General features: G+C 30.6%; 1 protein-coding gene across 1 annotated transcript; it reads left to right on the forward strand.

Moving 5' to 3' along the window:
* Positions 1 to 9,391: 9,391 nt before the first annotated feature.
* LOC142526457 (putative inactive purple acid phosphatase 27) lies at positions 9,392 to 19,546 on the forward strand. Its single transcript, XM_075630870.1, has 12 exons — positions 9,392 to 9,907; positions 10,563 to 10,654; positions 10,782 to 10,851; positions 11,058 to 11,180; positions 11,419 to 11,511; positions 11,739 to 11,868; positions 12,424 to 12,505; positions 12,613 to 12,745; positions 12,983 to 13,188; positions 13,276 to 13,401; positions 17,454 to 17,763; positions 19,099 to 19,546. The coding sequence occupies exons 1-12, from the start codon at positions 9,707 to 9,709 to the stop codon at positions 19,402 to 19,404; spliced, it is 1,872 nt and encodes a 623-aa protein (XP_075486985.1). The 5' UTR covers positions 9,392 to 9,706; the 3' UTR covers positions 19,405 to 19,546.
* Positions 19,547 to 21,023: the final 1,477 nt, after the last annotated feature.

Consider the following 21,023-nt stretch of genomic DNA (forward strand, 5'->3'; position numbering starts at 1 on the left):
TGAAACCCTGCTTAAAAATTGTCCCAAAGTTAGGCAAGAAAGTGAGCCTGAGTACCGCCCGAGTGAGGAGCAAGAAGTGATCCAAGCCAAGAAATCGTGCACCCTCGTTTTTAGCACTCAAAAACCAAGGTAATTAAGTGGGTTTGTTTTAAAGATTAAATTTCGTTTATGCGTATTTTTTTCGTTTTTGAAAAACATGGTCGAGTATGAATTCTTCTTCTACTCCGTTCTTGTGTTGGTTGTCATATGATTTTGGGCACTGTGAGGATTCGACTGTATATGAGTGAGAATCCCAATATGAGATATGTTTATGGCCCTTACACGGTGAGATTGTAACCGTTATATGGTATCGCCTTCTTAGAAGAATAAAAATTAGGACTGATAGAAAGTAGATGAATCTCAGTGTCTGGTCAATGTTATGCACGTGTTATGAATTATGTATGTAAGTCATGTGATTTTTCAAACTTTTATGCATGTTGTTACGTTGTGCTCGATTCGACCCCACTTGCTGAGTATTTCTCAAAATACTCACCACTTACTATCCCTTCCCAGATAAAACCGAAGAACAGGTTGTTAAAGAATAGTCCGAACACATTTGGGGCTGGTGATGTGCAAGATCAGTAGTAGATAGATTTTCGAATTTTATGATTAATTAATTGTAAAACGTTTATGCACTAGTATTTCAATTGAATTGTAAAGACAATGTTGTTTCTATTTGAAATTATGATATAAACTGATTTTGGTTTATATTGTACTACTAGACTAGTTGTTTTCGATTGTGTGATTGTTAAACAACGTCGGTGTCAATCCTGAGTTTCGGGGCGTGACATAAACTCTATATGTTATTTATGATTTATTTGATCTCGTTAAAAAATGAAGTTGGACTAGTTAGAAATAGGATTTTGATGATCACATTGCACGTAGTTTTCATGCGACAAATCCATATTTGATACGTGTCATTGAATATATTAGTAAGGTGACCATTGATGGATCTAGATAACTTAGATTCCATGGTAATATACTAGATGGGCCATATTGTTACTTAGAAAATATTTTTAAATTAGATAGTTATAGTTGATGCACATTCGAGGTTATACGATATAATTGATCAAGAAACATAAGAAGTCCAAACAAGAGATTGTTATTAATATTGTTTTCTATAATGGACATACATATTTTAATAGCAATTATACGATATAATTGATCAAGAAACATAAGAATTCCAAATGAGAGATTGTTATTAACGTTGTTGTTTTCTATAATGGGCTTACATATTTTAATAGCAATTATATTATATTCTATCAAATTTATTGAGTCAAATTAGTCATTTATAAAGTCAACTCAATATTTATATTTAAATATAGAATTTAATGCGTAAAAACCTTATACTATTTAATTAGAATTAGTAAATGAAAAGATGTCATTGATGGGTACTCCGAAAAGACAAATTGAGTGGACATATTTAAGAGTTGTAGTACTCAAACTAAATCCGTAAAACAAACAATTCATTTATTTTCTTCCACATTAAGGATATTCTAAAAAGGATTAAAAGTCAAAAATTGTGATTGATCCTATAAAAAAAACTAAGGATATTTGGTTGTGCAAAGCTTCATCCAAAAAAATTCATTATCATAGATTCCGATATGTTTTTGCTGAATTATTTCTAATAATTTGATATGAATGTTTAAAATTTTAGTGTGTTTAAGAAATATAAAGTTTAACAAGTGGTAATCAGATCAGATGACATCGTATGCCGGAGATTTTCTTGCCGCATGTAGCCAAATTATCATTCGTGCGTGAAGGTGTCAAAATTGTCGTCAAAACCAATGAACTAACAGTATAGTTGAGACAGAAGCAGTGAACGCAGATGAGGTCAATCAGCTCTCCATTTCCCTTTAATGCTAATGCTCTAATTGTTTTCTGTATCTGCCAAGTTTGTTGTCAAGAAGCTGATTTTGTTATCATCCGCTGTCTACAATCCAAAAATGAAGGTGCTCATGCCCTTGCATTTAAAACTGACCCATGGACCGGTTATTGCACAAGTGGAGTCAAGTCCTTTATTTTTGCACTATTTTGTATCTAAAGACTTGATGGGTATTTAATAAATATATGCTTCTTACTCAAAAGATATAAACATATATAAATCACATCATATATTTATTATTTTATTGTTATTATTATGGGTAAATGAGTTGAATAAAAAACGTATCCGATTGCCTGTCAGACACAACTAATTCAGCCTGCTTTTTTCGAGTCGGGTCAAGATAATATCGAAAACTCGATAATGACATGTTCTTCCATTTAACTCTACAACTGCATCATGACCAACTCCGGTGACGTGGTATTCAAAACTATTTATCTAAACAAATGTCCATTTTTCGCGACTCAATAAATCTTGATCGCAAGGTCGTCTCAACCCATGGAGTAAGATGTCATGTTAAAGCAGTGGTACTTTGAGATGATTATTAAACCAAGATGAGATAAAGCTTTGAATTTCATCCAACAAAGTAGTCGTTGATAGCTCTCGTGCAATCATCAACTTTGTGTTGATTGATTCCGATCCATTTGTTGTTATAATATTATACCGAGAGTCAAGAAAATATGCTCTTGCAAATTTTTCTCTATCAATGCTGCCCTCGAGATATTTTGTGATACATGGATAGCTATTTTTCATCTCTTCGTACAATTGATCAAACTCAACTTTCCTATAAGATTTAGCAGCTCACATAAACAATTCCTCTTACCTTGGACTTTGTCCCTAACTAGATGTTTTTTCCAAGATGCCTTATGCAATGCCCATGTCGTGCTTGCTTGTATACGTGGACAAGACCATTGATGATTCCTTTGTGCATGTTGAAATATAAACTAGCTCATCATCATCAGATATCAATTCATGCAACTTTTAAAAAAAAAGTACAAGAAGCTTCGCTTTGTGAATCAACAACTGCCCAATCAATATGATATTGGTGCTGGTTTCCATCTTGTGTTGTGTCTACCAGTAAAACCTACTTCATATATCTAAATCTTGCAATACATACACGATGAGACAAAAACATATATTTGAAGCTACCATTTTCGTTGACCTTCAATTGTGTTGTTGACCCTGGATACATATATGCATGAAGTAATTTGAAACTTTCGAAAGGATCTCCCCTCAACTGATTTATGGCAAGCTGATTCCCCTTCCACGCTCTTTAAAGTAGCTAATCTCAACGCCCTTATTTTGCATCATTGTTTGTATTGATTTCAAGGCATACATTTTTTGTTCACTACAAAAAAATTCTCTTACAGAAGCGGTTTTTTTCAATTTTAAGATCGGTTTTTAACCGCTCCAGCACTTGTACCACCGGTTGCAAAATCGCTCCTCTTATTGATGACCTTATATCTTATAGAAGCGGTTTTTTCAACCGGTGGTACAAGTTGAAGAACCGCTTCTATTGTTTATTTTAGGTGCGGTTTGATAATGCTCGTACCAATTACGCATATTACAACAGTTTCGAACCGTTTTTGTAGTTGTGTATTTAGGAACTGTTTCAAAGTGTTCTAAAAGACGTGAAGTGTAAGAACGGTCTTACACCGCTCCTACATATCATGGATATAAGAGCGATTTGCAACCGCTGTTGATGTTGCCAATTAAAGAGCAGTTTGAAACCAATTGTACATATTGTGAATATTACAACGGTTTTGGACCGCTCCTATAGCTGTGCATTTAGGAGCCTCTTCAAAGCGTTCTAAAAAGAGTGAGGTGTAAGAACGGCCATTCACCGTTCCTACACGCCATCAATATAAGAGTGCTTTGCAACCGCTATTGATGGTAGCAACTGAAGAGCGGTTTGACACCGATCATACACGTCGTGCATATCACAATTTTAAGAGCGGTTGCAAATCACTCCTATATGGCATCGATATAGGAGCAATAAATATAGGACAGGTGTCAAACCGCTTTGGACACAGTTGGCAATAAGAATGGTTTCCTCCATTCCTATACGTTGTCAATATGAGAGTAGTTTTCAACCATTTCTAAATATATGAATTTAGGAGCAGTTGTAAACCACTTTTGAAAAGATACTAGATGTAGGAACTTCTCAAAAACCGCTTCTAGAAACACTTTTTTTGTAGTGTGTTGTCCTCTAAAATTTTCCACCATCATATTGATATTATTATAGTTGACCTTGCTTGTTGGTGCCTCAATTTTTTATTAGTTATATAACAATTAATTATTGCAATAAGTTCGAACAGAAAACCGTGATGATCCCTATTTTTGTGTTGTATCATCTACGTATTAACGCCTTTTTATCATCATATTTATTTCACAAAGACTTGTCGGAGTAAGGACAAATGGGGAACAAGCACACTTGGAGAGTGCAGTACAATAGAGGTTGTATGCCGCGTTCCAGAAGGATGAATCGCTCCCATAAAAATCTGTTGATTATCTCCCAATTGGTGCGATGATTTACTTCACGATCTTAATGAATTGAGTCGTGGTGGATTCTAAAACTCGCATCTCAAATGAAGCTTTCACTATATATTATACAATTCTCTTTTAACATCTATTTTGTTGTCGAACTCTTTACCAACTAACAAATCAGACTCATTGGTAAAACTATACACATGCTCACTAAGCAATAATAGGTTAACCGACAGTTTCACTTTTTAAATATATCAGACAAAAAATATGATCACAAATATGTGTTAAGTAACTGAATTTAAATTCAGTCTCACTTTTGTTCAAGCCACAATTGACATATACTTGATGTTTATAATGAAATTATTATAATTTAATTAGGAGAATATATGCATTATTTTTTTTATTAGGAGAGTATATGCATTGCGTTTTTTATTTAAATTATTTTCTTGTTAATGTGAATATTAGTTAAACGAATTGATTTGTAATAATTTGGATAATATTAAATATAAATTCGTCCGTTCATTTTTCATTGCAATATATGTGTTTACTATTTAATTTACGTTATTTATTTATTTTATATTTGTTACTATTAAATTTATATTTTTTCATTTCATTATAATTTAATTATTGTTCCTAAAAAATAATATATATTAGTAATTATTTTAATTAACTTTAGCTATTTAATTGTAAAAATCCCAGATCATCTACATAAATCAAAAGACCTTTTAGGGACATTATTTAAAGTTTTAATTAATATCATAAGAAATATATGGAAATTGTATTCTATATTATTTTTATTTTTATTAACTTTAATTTCTGACATAATTTATTCTTAGGTTAATGAGTCAATTACCATGAATATCAAATTAAATGTTAATATTAATCACGATTTAAAGTCTATAATCATTGTTGCAACGATAATATACGATTGAGCTCAAACTATAAATTTGAATTGACATATGTTGTATTATCTATATATTCTACATGTCATTTCATCTACATTTAAATTGATGTTTATGTTATGTAGTGTGGATGGATAAATATTTTTTTTTAGTTTGTTTCAATCAATATTATTTTATATGTGTTTTGTTTAATATCATTTGTTAATAATACAAGTTTTTGAAATTGAGTATTTAGTTTATAAATATATATATATATATTTAATTCATGTTATATATAATTAATGTTGCACGTACTCCATATTAATTATTAATAAAATAAATGTGTGGACCTGCATGCCCTATTTATCTCTTGTATAATGAAGAATTGGAATATACATAGGTAAACGAGCCTTGAGCGACCCAAAAGCTGCAGCATTAATCATTCATTATGTATCCTAATTATGCAAGGAAATACATCCAAAGTAAGGACATCTCCAACCTCTGTACCAATTTGCCGCAGAGGGAAGCCTTTTTAAAAAAAATTATAAATATTTATATTAAAAATTATAAATATTATTTATATAATAATATGATATCATTATATTATTTTAATAATTAGATATATTTAAATAATAGTATAGTATTTATTATATTATTTTAATAATTAGATATTTAATCAGAAAAATTGAAATATTAATTATAAAAATTTATAAATAGATTTTAAAATTATTTTATATTTTAATAATTAGATATATTTAAATAATAGTATAATATTTATTATATTATTTTAATAATTATATATTTAATCATAAAAATTGAAATATTAATTATAAAAATTTATAAATAGATTTTAAAATAATTTTATAATTAAACATCTAACACAAATTTATTAAATAATATTTAAACATTCAAGCACACAGTTAATTCTAGGTCAAACTCATCTATCAATCAAAACTCATCTATCAGTCCAAACGAATCTATCACTCAAAACTCATCTACCAGTCCAAAACTCATCTACCAGTCCAAACTCATCTATTTCACCAATTTTAATTATTTCTATTTCAATTCGTATAACATAGATTTCAATAATATATTTAAAATAATTAAATTAATCATTTTAATAATATTATCGTAATTATTAATAATATAATATTAATTAAATATAAAATATAATTATAATTATATCACTAAATTTTAAAAATACACATTTAATAACTAAAAAGAAAAATTAAATAAATCGAATCCGAGAATATTTTTTTTTAGAGTGAGATTTGAAGTAGATGAGTTCGAAATGAATATTGTATTTGGTGCAGAAATTGCACTATTTTAAAATAGAGTTGCTTTGAAATAGAATTTTGGGTTGGAGATGTACAATAATATAAGTGGCCCTTTTCAGGATAAACAAAAACTGTCGAGTGTAATAAATATGAGACATAAGAACATAACAATGATCTGCATCATTTTCTCATAAAAGAAGAGAAAGAAAAGTATACTAGTAAGTAAAAAATTACATCACTCAAAATCAAAGGAAACTGAAAGTCAAAATTAAGATTTTCTATGCATTTTATGTATGGACCTTTTCTTTTCTTGAAAAAAACATTAATACAAAATTTATTTTATTTGCCTTTTGCATCCAAAATTCTCGGATACATGCTTATGACTTTGACACCCATTTAGGCTATTCATTCAAATGAAATAAGATGCATTCAAATGATTTAGAAACTCAAGGTTTAATAATTATTAATAATATTAGTGTTAGAAAGATACTAGTGCTACTTGAACAAGAATAGATATTTTGTGAGATGATCTTACGAATCTTTGTGTGAATGATAAGCCCAAATCTTATAGAGATTTTAGGGATCTTATTTGTGCTTATCTACAATTTTTATCTCTTATTTGTGTTTCTCTGAATTAATTTTATAATAATTATAAATTTGAATAAAAGAGGAAAAATGCTTAACTTGAAAGATAAGATGATTGTACAAGGTTTCAAATGCAACAAAATATCAAAAGTTATTTTCTTGAGAATATTGAAGTTTTGGAAGAAAATCTGTGCAGATCTTGATAGAGAGGAAGCCTCGCATTTGAAAAAAAAAATCTCTACAATTTTATCTACAATTTTTGAACTTAACATGTGCTTTAAAGATTTGGAGGATTAGGTCCATCAAGTGAAGATAGAAAAACGTTAAACAAACGTGAAAAGGGAGATAAGACTGGAGATGAGGCAGAGGTAGAGGTAGAGGCGTGAGAGCAGAAGGCTAGGCAGATACGTAAAGAAGGTAGAGAAAATAGAAGGGAGGAAGCAGAGAATGAAGAGAACAGAAAACTAAGCAGCAGACAACTTTCTCTTAAGAACTTGGAGGAAGAAAGAATTGAGAATTTGAGAGAGAGGATGAAGATAATTTCAAAGGGAGAATCACGCCAACTACGTTAGATTTTCTTATTCCTCCCTAGATTTTATTCTTATGAATTCAAACATTGTGTCTTTGCTTTGTTTAATTTTATGGAATAAATTTCTTTAGACTAAGACAAAGATAGGGCTAAACAATACTTTGTTTGATATTTGGTTTATTTTCAATATATTATTTTTCTCGATTTTAATTATTGATTGACGTTGGTTTAGTATTTCTTGTTAATAGTCTGATCAACTATTTACATGTTTGTTGATTAATCACGAATCGGAAGATGATTGATTTAATATAGCAACAAAGATGTCATCAACATGTGGTTAAACTGACTAGAAATAGTATTAGGTTTCAGTGTGCGGTTTTAGGTGAAAACTGAAATTCCACAAAGATTCAATGCATTTAGATCTAATTAAATTCAATTAGAAATAATTGGACTGTTAGATTTAAATAGGTTTATTAACTCGATGAATCGTTTAATAAATAAATTGGGGATTACACCGTGATTGTCAAGAATTAAATAACTAATTAAATTTTAACATGTGTCAACATAGTAGAGTTTGATGTCGTTGTGTGTCTTAATTCTTTATTTGAAGTTGAATATCTCCTTAATCTTTGAATCTATCGTTTTTAGTTGCAATTATTTGATTTAATAGTTTAGATTAATAATTCACATATCATCTTTTTATTTATTTTGTCTAACTTAAGTTAAGTGATAAAAAGTTTAGTAATTAAATATTAGTCTATGTGGGATCGATATTTGGATTCATCGTCTATCTATTACAACTTGACTTAGTTCGCTTGCTATATTTATTTTCAACTGAAATCGTCGATAAGTTAGTAATTGGTCTTATATAAAAATAAATAAAATAAATAAATAAATATGATGGGACGGATAAGTGTTGGCAAGTCACGTGCTCTTAGGTTTTACTCTTTCACGTGGTTTGTAGACAAAGGAACAAAAATATCATAAATAATCAAAATAAACAAATAAATACATAAGAAAGATGATAATCAAGAATAGGGATGTAATCGAGTCGAGCCAAGCCGAACTCTTGAATGTTTGAGCTTGGTTCGTTTATAATCGAGCCGAGCTCGAGCTTTATTTAACGAATATATGCATGGCTCACGAGTTTATTCAAGCCTTTATCGAGCCTAAACAAACTTAATAAATATGAATTATACATTTAAATTTTCATTAAATTAATTAAAAAGTAAATTATATATATATATAAAAATATATTATTCTTATTAAAATTTGTAAATTTATTATAATAAATAAATTTAATAGATTTTTCTATATATTTCATAAATAATATTCAAAATCAATAAATCAAATACCAAAATTATTTTTTTCATCTAAAAGATTACTCATGAACTTACCAACAAACATGTTCACGAGCTAATGAGCCGAATACTGTAAATCTTGAGTTTGGTTTGTTTATCTTAACGAGTCTCATTAAATGAACTCAAACGAGCTTTTATCGAATCGAGCTTCGAATAGCCCACAAACGATTTGGTTCGTTTACATACCTAATCAAGAATATGGGAAAAAATTTAGAAAAAGGAACGGGGAGACACACAGGAATGATGGGCTTAGGAGGGAATGAGTTATTAGATTTGAGCAGAGTAAGGACAATTTTGACGGAAATTACATTGAAACTTTCAATGGTTGGTTTACAAGATTTGAGCAGAGTAAGGACAATTTTAACGGAAATTACATTGAAACTTTCCATGGTTGGTTTACCAATTAAAATGATTAGAGGGTTAAAAATGGATGAATTGTCCTATATTTCACCCTCAGGACTGGACTACTGAAGTGGAATATGTGGGGAATCTTTACTGGAATTCCGGCAACGATCTCTGGGTGATCCTTTGACTTTCCCAACTGACAATCTTGGAAGAGTAAATGATCGAATCGTTCGAGGGAAATCCTACTGGTCGAATGTTCTCTTGCTTTTCCTTTCATTCTTAGTTGGGTTTCCTTTCATATTGGTGAAAACGTTTTACGGATGGAGAAGAAGAACCACTTTTGGTTGGCTGTGGCGGCTCTTATGTTGGCGGTGCTGTTGAGGCTGAATGAAGCTACTATTGTTGCTTGTTCTGGGACTGATAATGAGCAGCCTTTATCAAAGATAGCTATTCATAAAGCCACTCTGGCTCTCAGTGATTCGGCGTCTGTTAAAGCAAAGCCTTACGTTCTTGGACTTGAGGTAGTCAAGAAACTTGGTGTTCATTGCGTGATTCGTTTGATTGGATTTTTTTCTCTGATATTCGAACTGTTTGATCAGCTTTTTATGGTTTGAAGTTACTTAACTACATGATCTGGATGTGTTTTTTCTCGACCACTTTTGGTATTGGAAATGTTGAAGTGCATTTGACTAAGCATTAGTTTAAAATATATACAAAAAAAATGAAAAGAAGTCAGCTACTAAACCTTTAAATATGTTGCTAAAAGTTTCATGTTTTTTTTTACTCTTTCTACCCTCACACGATGACTTGAACGCGCCTATTCTTTGAATATTGATGATTGTTGCTTTGTTAATTGGCATTAGTGATGAGAAGGTAACTATTCATTCAAATAGAGTTTCTTTAGATTTCTTTATAATTTATCAGAAAGTAATCTTCAATTATAATGGGCTGAAGACTGACTTTGAGTTATTGTGAGTGTTACAAATTTTTAAAATGACAAGGGCGAGCAGAAAATGCCCAGACAAAGAAGACAGGTTTTAATGAACATGTTTAATGTTATAGAGTGTTTTATGCTTCATATGAGTGTGCTTTAAGTTGTTTTCGAATATTACAGAGGTCATTTCACTCAGTGTTTAAAATACAATGATTGTTATGATTGTGATGTGTTGATTGCAGGGTCAAGATACTGAATGGGTTGTGGTGGATTTTGAAAATGAAGATCCATCAAATGATGATTGGATTGGTGTTTTTTCTCCTGGAAAATTCAAGTAATACCTACACTTCTGTAGCTTTTCAAGCATCCACTCAAAAATTTCTGCTTAATTATTTTTTATGCGGATGTTTGTTTTTAGATCTTTTCTTGCTTCACTGATAAGTTGAATGTTGGCTAATCAGTGGATCAGACTGTTACGTAGAAAACGACCCACGGGAACAAGTCCCGTATATTTGTACTGCCCCAATAAAGGTGTGTAAGTATACGAGTCATTTTAGTGGGAACTCAAAAATATGAGTAACTATACAAGTGGTGGAGCCACAATGTCAAGTAGAGGGGATGAAACTAAACGCTAAAAAATTTGAAAAGTTTGCCCCCCTGTTGGCCACCTTTCCCTCCACCACTGCTTTATGATCAATTCGTACTGATGCATGATAGGATGCTTGTTAATGTTACAGTACCAATTCGCAAACTTCTCCAATTCTGACTATACAAAGACTGGGAAGTCTTCAGTGAAGTTCCAGTTAATCAATCAGCGAGCAGACTTCTCCTTTGCGTTGTTTGGAGGCGGGTTATCAAATGTATCTTAAGTTACTCTTCTTTGAATTTTTAATAATTTGTTTGCAGTTAAATTTAAGGTGTATCTAGCTGGTATGTCTTGGCACTTCTTATATGTTTAACATTTATAGGTCTGTGATTAAAGATACAGTATTGAATATTCAATTGCCAAGTTGAAGCAATTCTCAAAATGTATATATTATGTCTATTTCTACCATATCTCCTATACCTGTCTAATGCAAAATCTTTACATCGTTGCAGCCAAAAATAGTGGCGGTATCAAATTCCATATCTTTCATGAATCCTAAAGCACCACTTTATCCTCGACTTGCTCAAGGAAAGTCTTGGAACGAGGTAAGTCTTCTATAATTACGGGTTTTGGATATTCTTTCAAGAGTTTGTGTTTCTAGGCTGTCACATCGTTGTGACAAGTCTTTTCAAAATAGCAAGCTAAAAGTTTGCCTTAATTTCCATGTTTTCTTGCTCTGCTAGTTGTAGTATCATATCTACTGGAATTTTACTTGTTCTTTGTCTCCATTTCGTGATGAAATCAAATGTCAGTTCCGTGTTGTACTGTGCAGATGACAGTGACATGGACTAGTGGGTACAATATAGATGAAGCGACGCCTTTTGTGCAGTGGGTTAGCAAGGGGCATAAAAATAAGCGGTCACCAGCCGGGACTTTGACTTTTGATAGAAGCAGCATGTGTGGTATGATATATTCATGCAATGAGTTACACTGATAACTATTTATTACCTTCTTATTTTGTTCAATTAATCTATGATTCTATTGGTGATAATTGTTCCAAAATTCCTAGCACACATTGCTCAACATATCTTTCATGTGGTTCGAAAATCGATATTCTATCTACTTGTCTATTTAGTAGTTTTTTTTGAAAAAAAAAATTTGCGTTTTGAATTGTGTGCTGGACATATCTTTCATGTGGTTTCAAAATCGATATTCAGTTTACTTCTCTATTTCTCCATTTACATCGTATTTTGAACTATATTTGGGAGTTCACTCACTCATCAGCAATGTCAATATTAGACTACAAGCTAGAAGTGCGTCCATTTTTCCGGCAATGATATCGAGTTCCAACTCTTGTATATGTCCAAAAGTAGAAGAAATTTACTATTTTAATATTGTTCTTTTAAATTTTAAGATTTACATGTATAACTATACAGTGTACTGTGATTACAGATATAATGCAAATAAATTGAACATGAATGATGGTAACTGACAAAAATCTTTGCAATGGCTGATAGGCTCACCTGCGCGAACAGTTGGTTGGCGTGATCCTGGTTTTATACATACTAGTTTTCTAAAAGATTTGTGGCCAAATACTATGTAAGTTCCGAAAAGGTTATGTTTTGGCAGAATTAATTCCACCACCCTGACCTGAATTGTTGCAAACAAACATGTACACTATTTTGTAACCGCACTGTGTTCTGCAGATACACATACAAGATGGGTCACCTCTTATCCAATGGTTCTTGTATTTGGAGCAAGACGTATTCATTCAGGTCTTCGCCATATCCAGGGCAAGACTCTTTGCAGCGGGTCATAATATTTGGTGACATGGGAAAGGTACGGAGTAGGTGTCTGAAATTAACGTGCATTATTTTCCCTATGATTGATGTTAGAAAATTTAAGAAGAGAAAACATTACCAGTCTTTCCACAGGTATGGTTTTCATCACTTGCGGACCCAATATGGTTTGCATCCTTGATCCTTAATGGAAAGCAAATACCCTAAGCGATCCCTAAACTCTTAACAATCTTTTAATTTAAATTATTTTTTGGGTCAATCACTGCATTGCTTTCAGGCAGAGCGTGATGGTTCAAATGAGTATAGCAATTATCAGCCTGGCGCTTTGATTACAACGGACCAGCTCATTAAAGATCTTGGTAACTTTGACATAGTTTTCCATATAGGAGATATCGCATATGCGAATGGCTATATTTCACAATGGGACCAGTTCACAGCACAGGTGGAACCTATAGCATCAACTGTGCCATATATGATTGCAAGGTTTTGTTCATTTGATTGGTCATACAAGAATCGTTTATTACTTTTTGTTTTTTTTAAATAAAATTTGATTTAATTGTGGTATGATAGTGGAAACCACGAGCGCGACTGGCCTGGGACAGGGTCATTTTATGACACCAGGGACTCTGGAGGAGAATGTGGTGTTTTGGCTGAGACGATGTTCTATGTTCCTGCAGAGAATAGAGCCAAATTTTGGTGAGTTGAATTCTTTCATAATTTTGCCTGGTTGAGCGAAAATTCTGTAGTGTTTGTTGGGCTGAACAATGACTATTCATTTGATGAATTTGATAGAAACTAATTCTTCTAATACAAGTACCAATGCAGACAGTTTAAACATAACTTTGCAATCACAAGGATTATTACAGAAAGATGGACACCAACAAATAGAGTGGATGGATTAAGGACACAAGATTTAAAATATCTTCGATATAACTAGCATAATGTACCACCTGAGACTTCAACTTGGGATTTCCGTCAACTTCAATATGATATAAACATACATTATCTGTGCTTGCTACTCTCCACCCATAGTTATTTAGGGCGCAAGGCACACTAAAGCGCTAGAGTACTCTGGAGCCTGAAGCACAAGACGCAAGGCGAAGCGCACGCTTTATCAAAGTAAAGCGCGTTTGACTTAAATTTTAAAATTCAATATATATAAATATATTTATATTTGAAATCTATAACATTACATAAATTAAATATTTTTCACAAAGATAGCAAACTTTATAAATAAAAATTCATTAATAGATAATGTAGCATGAATCATAATCAGAAAAAACTTTAATCATCTAAACTTCATTAGTAAGTCAGCAATTCTTAGTTTATTACCAAAAAAAAACTTCAAATATCTAAATCATTAAATTCTTCTTCATCTTTCTCAACTATATCATCATTTTCTTCTTCCAAAATAATGGTGAGTCATGAGTGTAGAAAAAATTAGAGTAAAAATTTGCTTAGAGGATCACAATTTATATATCATTTCAAACAATTATGATTTAATTTATCCAATTTTTTTCTTGTTTGATTTTTGAATAATTCCATATATTTTTCATCTTTTTTCTATTTTTCTTACTTCTTTGTTCGATTAAATTCAGCAATCTCATCATCATATCTTATTTCCATTTTTTTCATCATCGAATTTGATGTTGATTAATTTCTTTGATGCTCGCCTTATTTTTTCTTATGACCTTCTTATTTTGTTTATTTGAGTAGTTCACACTTCGGGTCTTACTTCATTTTATTCTCTCTCTTTTTTTTAAATCTCACTTGGTTTCTTCACATCTTTCACCACCATTGACAACACATCATTATTCTTAGTAATTAATTGGTCTAATTTGAAATGAAACTTGTGATATTTCTTGTTTCGTTCTCTAAGGTTCTTTTTATATTTAAACATATATTTTTCCTGTTAATGAATTAAATTCATACTTCAATAAATTTTCAACCTTCTTAATTGGACACATGCAAAAAATTTACAATCATTAAAAAATTTCAGTCTCATATTGCACTCACATTGTTCTCATTTATTTCATGTCCCAATATATTTATATATTCCACAAAAAAATCTGTTATTTCCAGATTATTCTTTCACAAGACGAATGAAAAAAACTACAACCTCAAAACTTGTGTATGTTGCCTTATATTTTAGGTTACGCAGCCCTCTGAATCAAATAATGGTAATTTAAGTTTTTCCTTCAAATGTGTTGGATAATTATGTCGCAAAATAATAAAAGTTTCAATGAATAAATAATAAATCATCATAATTGAAACATATGAATCAATTATTTAAAATCAGAGGATATAAGTCCATTTTATAATGTCTACAAATAATAAAAGGTGAAAGAAATGAGGACATATCTATATAGCAAATCTAAAATATAAATTAAATTTTTTACTTGTATAGTTTGTATTTTTAAGAAATGACATTCACTTCGATGTCATAGTCTAATTATTCATGGGTATGAACTTTGATTTACATTCATGTTTCAAAACAAATGAGTGGAAAAAGAAAGGAATTAAGATAATTAAGAATCAAGAAATAACCATATTTTTATTTTTTTTTAAAAATCATGGTTACATCACATCTTTTCATCATTTTCATCGAATCAATGATATTAAAAATATATTAATTGACAACTCAATATTCCACTCCAATGTATAATTTTTCAATAATAATAAAAGATAGTCATTATATATACACTTCCATTTGAATGAAAAACTCTGATTTGAAATCTAAAAAAAAGTTAAAACATAGAGAAATCATAGTCATATAAAGTTTTTTTAAATAATATCAACTTAATACAGTGATAATTAAAAATAAATTAAACAATTTACATATTCAATATCGGAGGGAAAATAATCTGAACACATGTTATATAAAGTTTAATTGTTCGGAAAAAATGAAGAGACCATACTATTTCACATTGAATAATATGTATTGATTGACAAAAAACCAGTTCAAAGTACCCGAATCATCAAATGAAATTATTATAAAATGAAAAAAACATGGTCGAATATACCTACTTTATAAGAATAATAAGAACATGCATTGTAGTTGCATAAAAAAACCAAACAAATTTTTGTTGATAAAATATCACGTACAATTAAAATTTTACTGCTAATTAATTAAAAATATTGTGAAATGAAGTAATAGATATAATTATAATCAGATTTACGAAAATTGAAAATTTTGTGATAAATAATTTACCATGAATATGTTTTAATTTAAATAACATTATATTTCAATTGACTCGAAAGGACAATATTAAATATTGAATTCATGAACATTTTAACAAAATACACAAACTAAAATAATAAGAAGACATATATATTAGAGATAAATTTATTATTTATGAGAAATATGACAAATCTAATGCATATGAATGCAACTTCCTGATTCAATTTTTGTAAAAAAAAGTTAAATCTATCGTTACTAATATAAAAATCTATGTACCAAACAAATAAGTAGATGAATAAAAATTGAAGAACACACATTACTTATACATAGTTCAATCAAAGTAATATACATTAGATTACGACTAACATGATCTCGTTAGTACATTAACTCATTTGACTCAAAAAAAGCTCAACACATTCACATGAGAATGAAAAAAATGATCATCATCTACAAAAATTTATTAAAGTTAAATGTGTAAATTGAAAGCACGCATTATTTAAATCCGATTGTTTTTTTAACATAGTTGAAGTGGGAAAACTTCCAATTTTTCAAAATTTAAAATATAATAAAAAAATTTGAACATTGAGATTCGAGATGTAATTATGGAATCAAATAGTTTAACCAAAAACAAATAAAGAAGAAAATTCAAAGTTAAATATTCGAAAAATAACAAAATTATAAAAGTATGTTGTAGTAGGAAAAGAAATACGTGCAAGTGGATTGACTCGTCTAGTTTTCATTGAAATAGGTTTCATACAAAGAAAAACACTTGTCATTCGTTAGTTATTGTGGCATCCCGAAAATGTTCGGGTCGAAATATGACTTTCAAATTAAGTTTCGAATTAGTGGATGTTGACAAATAGAGTGGCGATGCCAAGATTGAAACTCGAGATCTAACCTTAACCAAAAATAAATAATAATGAAGAAAAGTCATAGTTGCGAATGACAACTTTCAAATTAAGTTTCGAATTAGTGGATGCTAACAAAGAGAGTGGTGATGCCAAGATTGAAACTCGATATGTAACTTTGGAATTAAACTGAAGAAAAGTCAAAATTGAATAGGCAAATGACAAAATAATAATAGTGATACTCAAAGACAAACACAAGGCATACCAAAAGACAAATATAAGGCATCAGGGCAATTTAGTAAACAAACAATGAAAACTCACACTTTAATAATAATAGATGATAGATAAAGCAGCCTATGCCCCATGATTTTCATTGCTCTATAACAGAACAATGACTGCTCCTCAAAACTAGTGATACATAAAAGGTTAAATTACAAGGATTGATTATATTAGTAGACATGAAAATGTGTTGCAAGTATATTTTATGAAAGATAATTACAAATGGGATGGATCGATTATTTGTTTATTGGCATGAAGTTACGGCCTGTAAGTAACAAGCTTATTGAAGATAAACATTTATGTTCGCCGTATTTCATAAGAAGTTGAAAATTACAAGTGTCTGGATTGGAACCTTCCTTTTATTAAGACAAGTTTCATCCATTTGCTAATTTTTCAAAGTTAAATCTAATGTTACAATTTTATAAACTTGCTCATATCAGGTACTCGACAGATTATGGTATGTTTCACTTCTGCATAGCAGATAGTGAGCACGATTGGAGAGAAGGATCCGAGCAGTACAGGTTCCTTGAGCACTGCCTTGCATCAGTAGATCGAAGAAAGCAACCTTGGTTAATTTTTTCTGCTCATCGAGTTCTTGGTTATTCTTCGGACAAGTATTATGGCTTAGAAGGTTCGTTTGAAGAACCTATGGGAAGGGAAAGCCTGCAGAGGCTGTGGCAGAAATACAAGGTGGACATTGCATTTTATGGCCATGTCCACAATTACGAGAGGACTTGCCCGATATATCAGGTAAAATTTTGTTAGTTTCTGCATGATAATGGTTCTTATAGTATCTTAAACTATTTTATACAAGTATCATTGCAATATGTGTAAATTACATTGATCCCCCTAGGTATAGCTATAAACCAAAACCAGACCGAAACCAATTAAGCCAAGTTAGTTATCTGGTGGGGCTTTTTATTCAGATAATTAGATGATGGACCAACACGATTACGTAGTATTAAATAAGAAAAGTCTTGGTTTTTAGACGTCTTTTCTATACTCTTTTTAAAAAAAATTGTATATTTCTAAAAAAATATTGTAAAAACAAAATTACTTCTTGTGTTTAGCTGGTTCAATGATTTGATTTTATTTTGTATCAATATGATTAGATAAAATCTGAAACGATACCCTAAAACCAGGTTAAAGTTTATAAGATAAAAAAAGGAAATCAGACCTCTCAGATCCAGTCAAACCATTGATATGTCTTTTCGTAGGCTAGAACAGAATACAATTACCTGTTGTGGTGTTTGAATTATGAAATCACCTGAAGTTGGGCTAAATTCTCATTTATACGCTTATAATGTTGTAGAAGCAAACTAATTTTTATTTTACTGTTTTTATTTGAAAAGTATTGGTTGGTGGAAATGATTCAAACCTATGGAATGCCCTTTTTTTATATAACACTTTCTAATTATGATTTTTATCTGTGTGATTTACATCAGATTAACATAGTGTTTTGCAAACAACTCAAACTCCAACTTGAGTTATGGTAGTAGATGAAGGACAAATTTCATTTTATTTTCGTAGACTTCATAACAGGCAGCACTTTCTTTTTAAACGAAGATAAAATGATAAACTCAAATAGTATTAAAAAAATTAAACTCGAGCTCAAGTACTTAAAACTTGTTGAGCTCGAATCAAGGTGCAACTTGAGCTTCATCTTGACCAAGCTGTTTGCTAATAGCTCAGATCCTCTGCAGACGTAATCTATAGACACATCACTTGGGGATGGGGAGCAAAATAATTCAGTTGATTTTTGTGCTTCTGGAGAGGAGATATAATTCTAATTTTAGGAAGATTTATATGTGAACGCCTTTGTTCAGGACTTTGGTTATTTCATTTTGCGATATAGAAGACTGATAATTTTGGCATCTCCGCAAAGGACTCCAATAGTTCTTTTAGGTTCTCCATGGACTCCTGTGTGTGGAAGAAAATATGCTAACCAGTTCCAATCACTAAGCACTGATCTAATTGCACCACATCCTAAAGTGCCAAGCTTGTCAAAACCTGTATTGCAGTATAGGGACATAATCTCCGGTATTAACATGTATTAACACTTCAACTTTTCTTTCCTTGATGCAGAACCAATGTGTGAACCCCGAAAAGTCCAACTATTCAGGCATAGTGAATGGTACGATACATGTTGTGGTGGGTGGTGGAGGAGCCCATTTATCAGAATTCAGTTCAGTTAACACGAGTTGGAGTGTTTATAAGGATTACGACTGGGGATTCGTCAAGCTGACTGCGTTTAATCATTCGTCCCTTCTTTTCGAATACAAGAAGAGCAGCGATGGAAAGGTTTACGATTCTTTCACCATCTCCAGAGACTACAGAGATGTTTTAGCATGTGTTCATGATGGCTGTGCATCAACAACGTTGGCAACTTGAATTAATGATACCTACAACAGGACATAAAATGGCCTGGCTTGCTGGGATTCAGTTTCTATATGTTTTGGTGAAAAAATATTGGAAACATATTTTCGGAAATATGATGTTTCTTTTTGTTTGAGGGAAGGTAATTTTTAATGTATATGTCAATTTGTGTATCAAAATTATCTGATAATGGTGTTCTATGATAATATAAAATGATTTTTAAATAATAAAATATGTTGGATTGAAGCAAAGTGCTGAGAGTAAAATATCTGGAATGAAAGCCTAACAAGGCAGGTTGTGGGGACAATTTCTTTTAGGATATCTGCCACAGAGAAATTTATTTTAGTGCAAATTATGTATTAAAATAGTGTAATTTATGCATTAAATATAATATTCATCTTTAATTCATTTACTTCAAATCTTACGCCTAAAACCTAAAAGAATATTCTCTAAATGTTTCTTTTTATTTTACATACATTAATTATTATCCTTATTTTATATTCATTTATAAATTTAATGATATAACTATGATTGTTAATTTAATTTAATTATTTATAATACTTGAAATAAATTAAAAATTAACATCTATTTATAAAATTTAATAATATAATTATAATTAAATTTATATGTTTGAATATTTAATTTTCAAATTGAAATCATGAATTAGACATTATTATCTATCAAATTAAAATATTTATTAATTATTTATAGTAACTAAGAACTAAATAATTTTTTTTAAAAAAAAAATTACACCATAAGCAGGGGCGTTATTTTGGAGCTCACTTCCCATCACCAAAATAGCGCTGTGTTGGAGTTGCTCTTAGTTCATAACAAAACAATTGACATAAGATGCATTGAACGATAAAGTATTGATGTATTTATTTATCTAGCAAATAAAATTATGGGTCGGTGAATCAATTAAGTTTGCATGAATTAACAAGGCTATTGATTTAAAGAAAACTTACAGAGCCTAGTCGAACTAAATTCACGAGGGAAACTGATCATTCATGAGTTAAAAATTTGCAGAAGCAAAACTGATTTTTTAGAAGCCCGACCGATTTCTAAGTATAACTGATGGAAGCTAACTTATAGAAAGAGCTATTGATAAAAGATCACTGATTAGTCTTCATTATTAAATGAGTCAGACTATTCGACGAACATTCTCTGAAGATTTTCAGAATATTCCTTGAAGAGCATAACCAAGCTGACATCGGATAAAATCTTCATAACAACTTTATCGGTCTGTTAGAATGTCAGAGTCCATGTGAACTAACCAAATTATACGAGTTGTTTATAAATAGATCAGTTGAGTAGACTCTCGAAACTATATAATCCTCTAATCTTCAAATCTTTATCAAGTGAATTTTCTGAGAGCCTGACTGATCGAACAGTTATTCAAGCATACACTAAATTTTCATATTATGGTTATTAATGATCATTTGTGCTTAGAGTCTTTAATTGCAAAATTCTTGCAATTGACAATAAGAAGTCTTACTTTATAATCTTGATTAAGTTGTGAGCATACTAAACGTTTCGGTAAGGTAGTGGTAAGTTCTGCTGAAGTGGGTAGTTGCAAATAGTTGTAATTATCAAAGTTCTTTAGTGGAAATCTTTCCTGGAAGGAAGAAGATGTG

Source organism: Primulina tabacum, chromosome 15, assembly GCF_025594145.1.
Source record: "Primulina tabacum isolate GXHZ01 chromosome 15, ASM2559414v2, whole genome shotgun sequence".
Classification (NCBI taxonomy): Eukaryota; Viridiplantae; Streptophyta; class Magnoliopsida; order Lamiales; family Gesneriaceae; genus Primulina; species Primulina tabacum.

Excerpts from the sequence above, each read along its gene's own strand:
- LOC142526457 (XM_075630870.1), top strand. The coding sequence starts at position 9,707 with ATGGAGAAGAAGAACCACTTTTGGTTGGCTGTGGCGGCTCTTATGTTG. Across the intron at positions 9,908-10,562 it reads CTTACGTTCTTGGACTTGAG|GGTCAAGATACTGAATGGGT; the intron begins GTAGTCAAGAAA and ends TGTTGATTGCAG. Across the intron at positions 10,852-11,057 it reads TTTGTACTGCCCCAATAAAG|TACCAATTCGCAAACTTCTC; the intron begins GTGTGTAAGTAT and ends TTAATGTTACAG.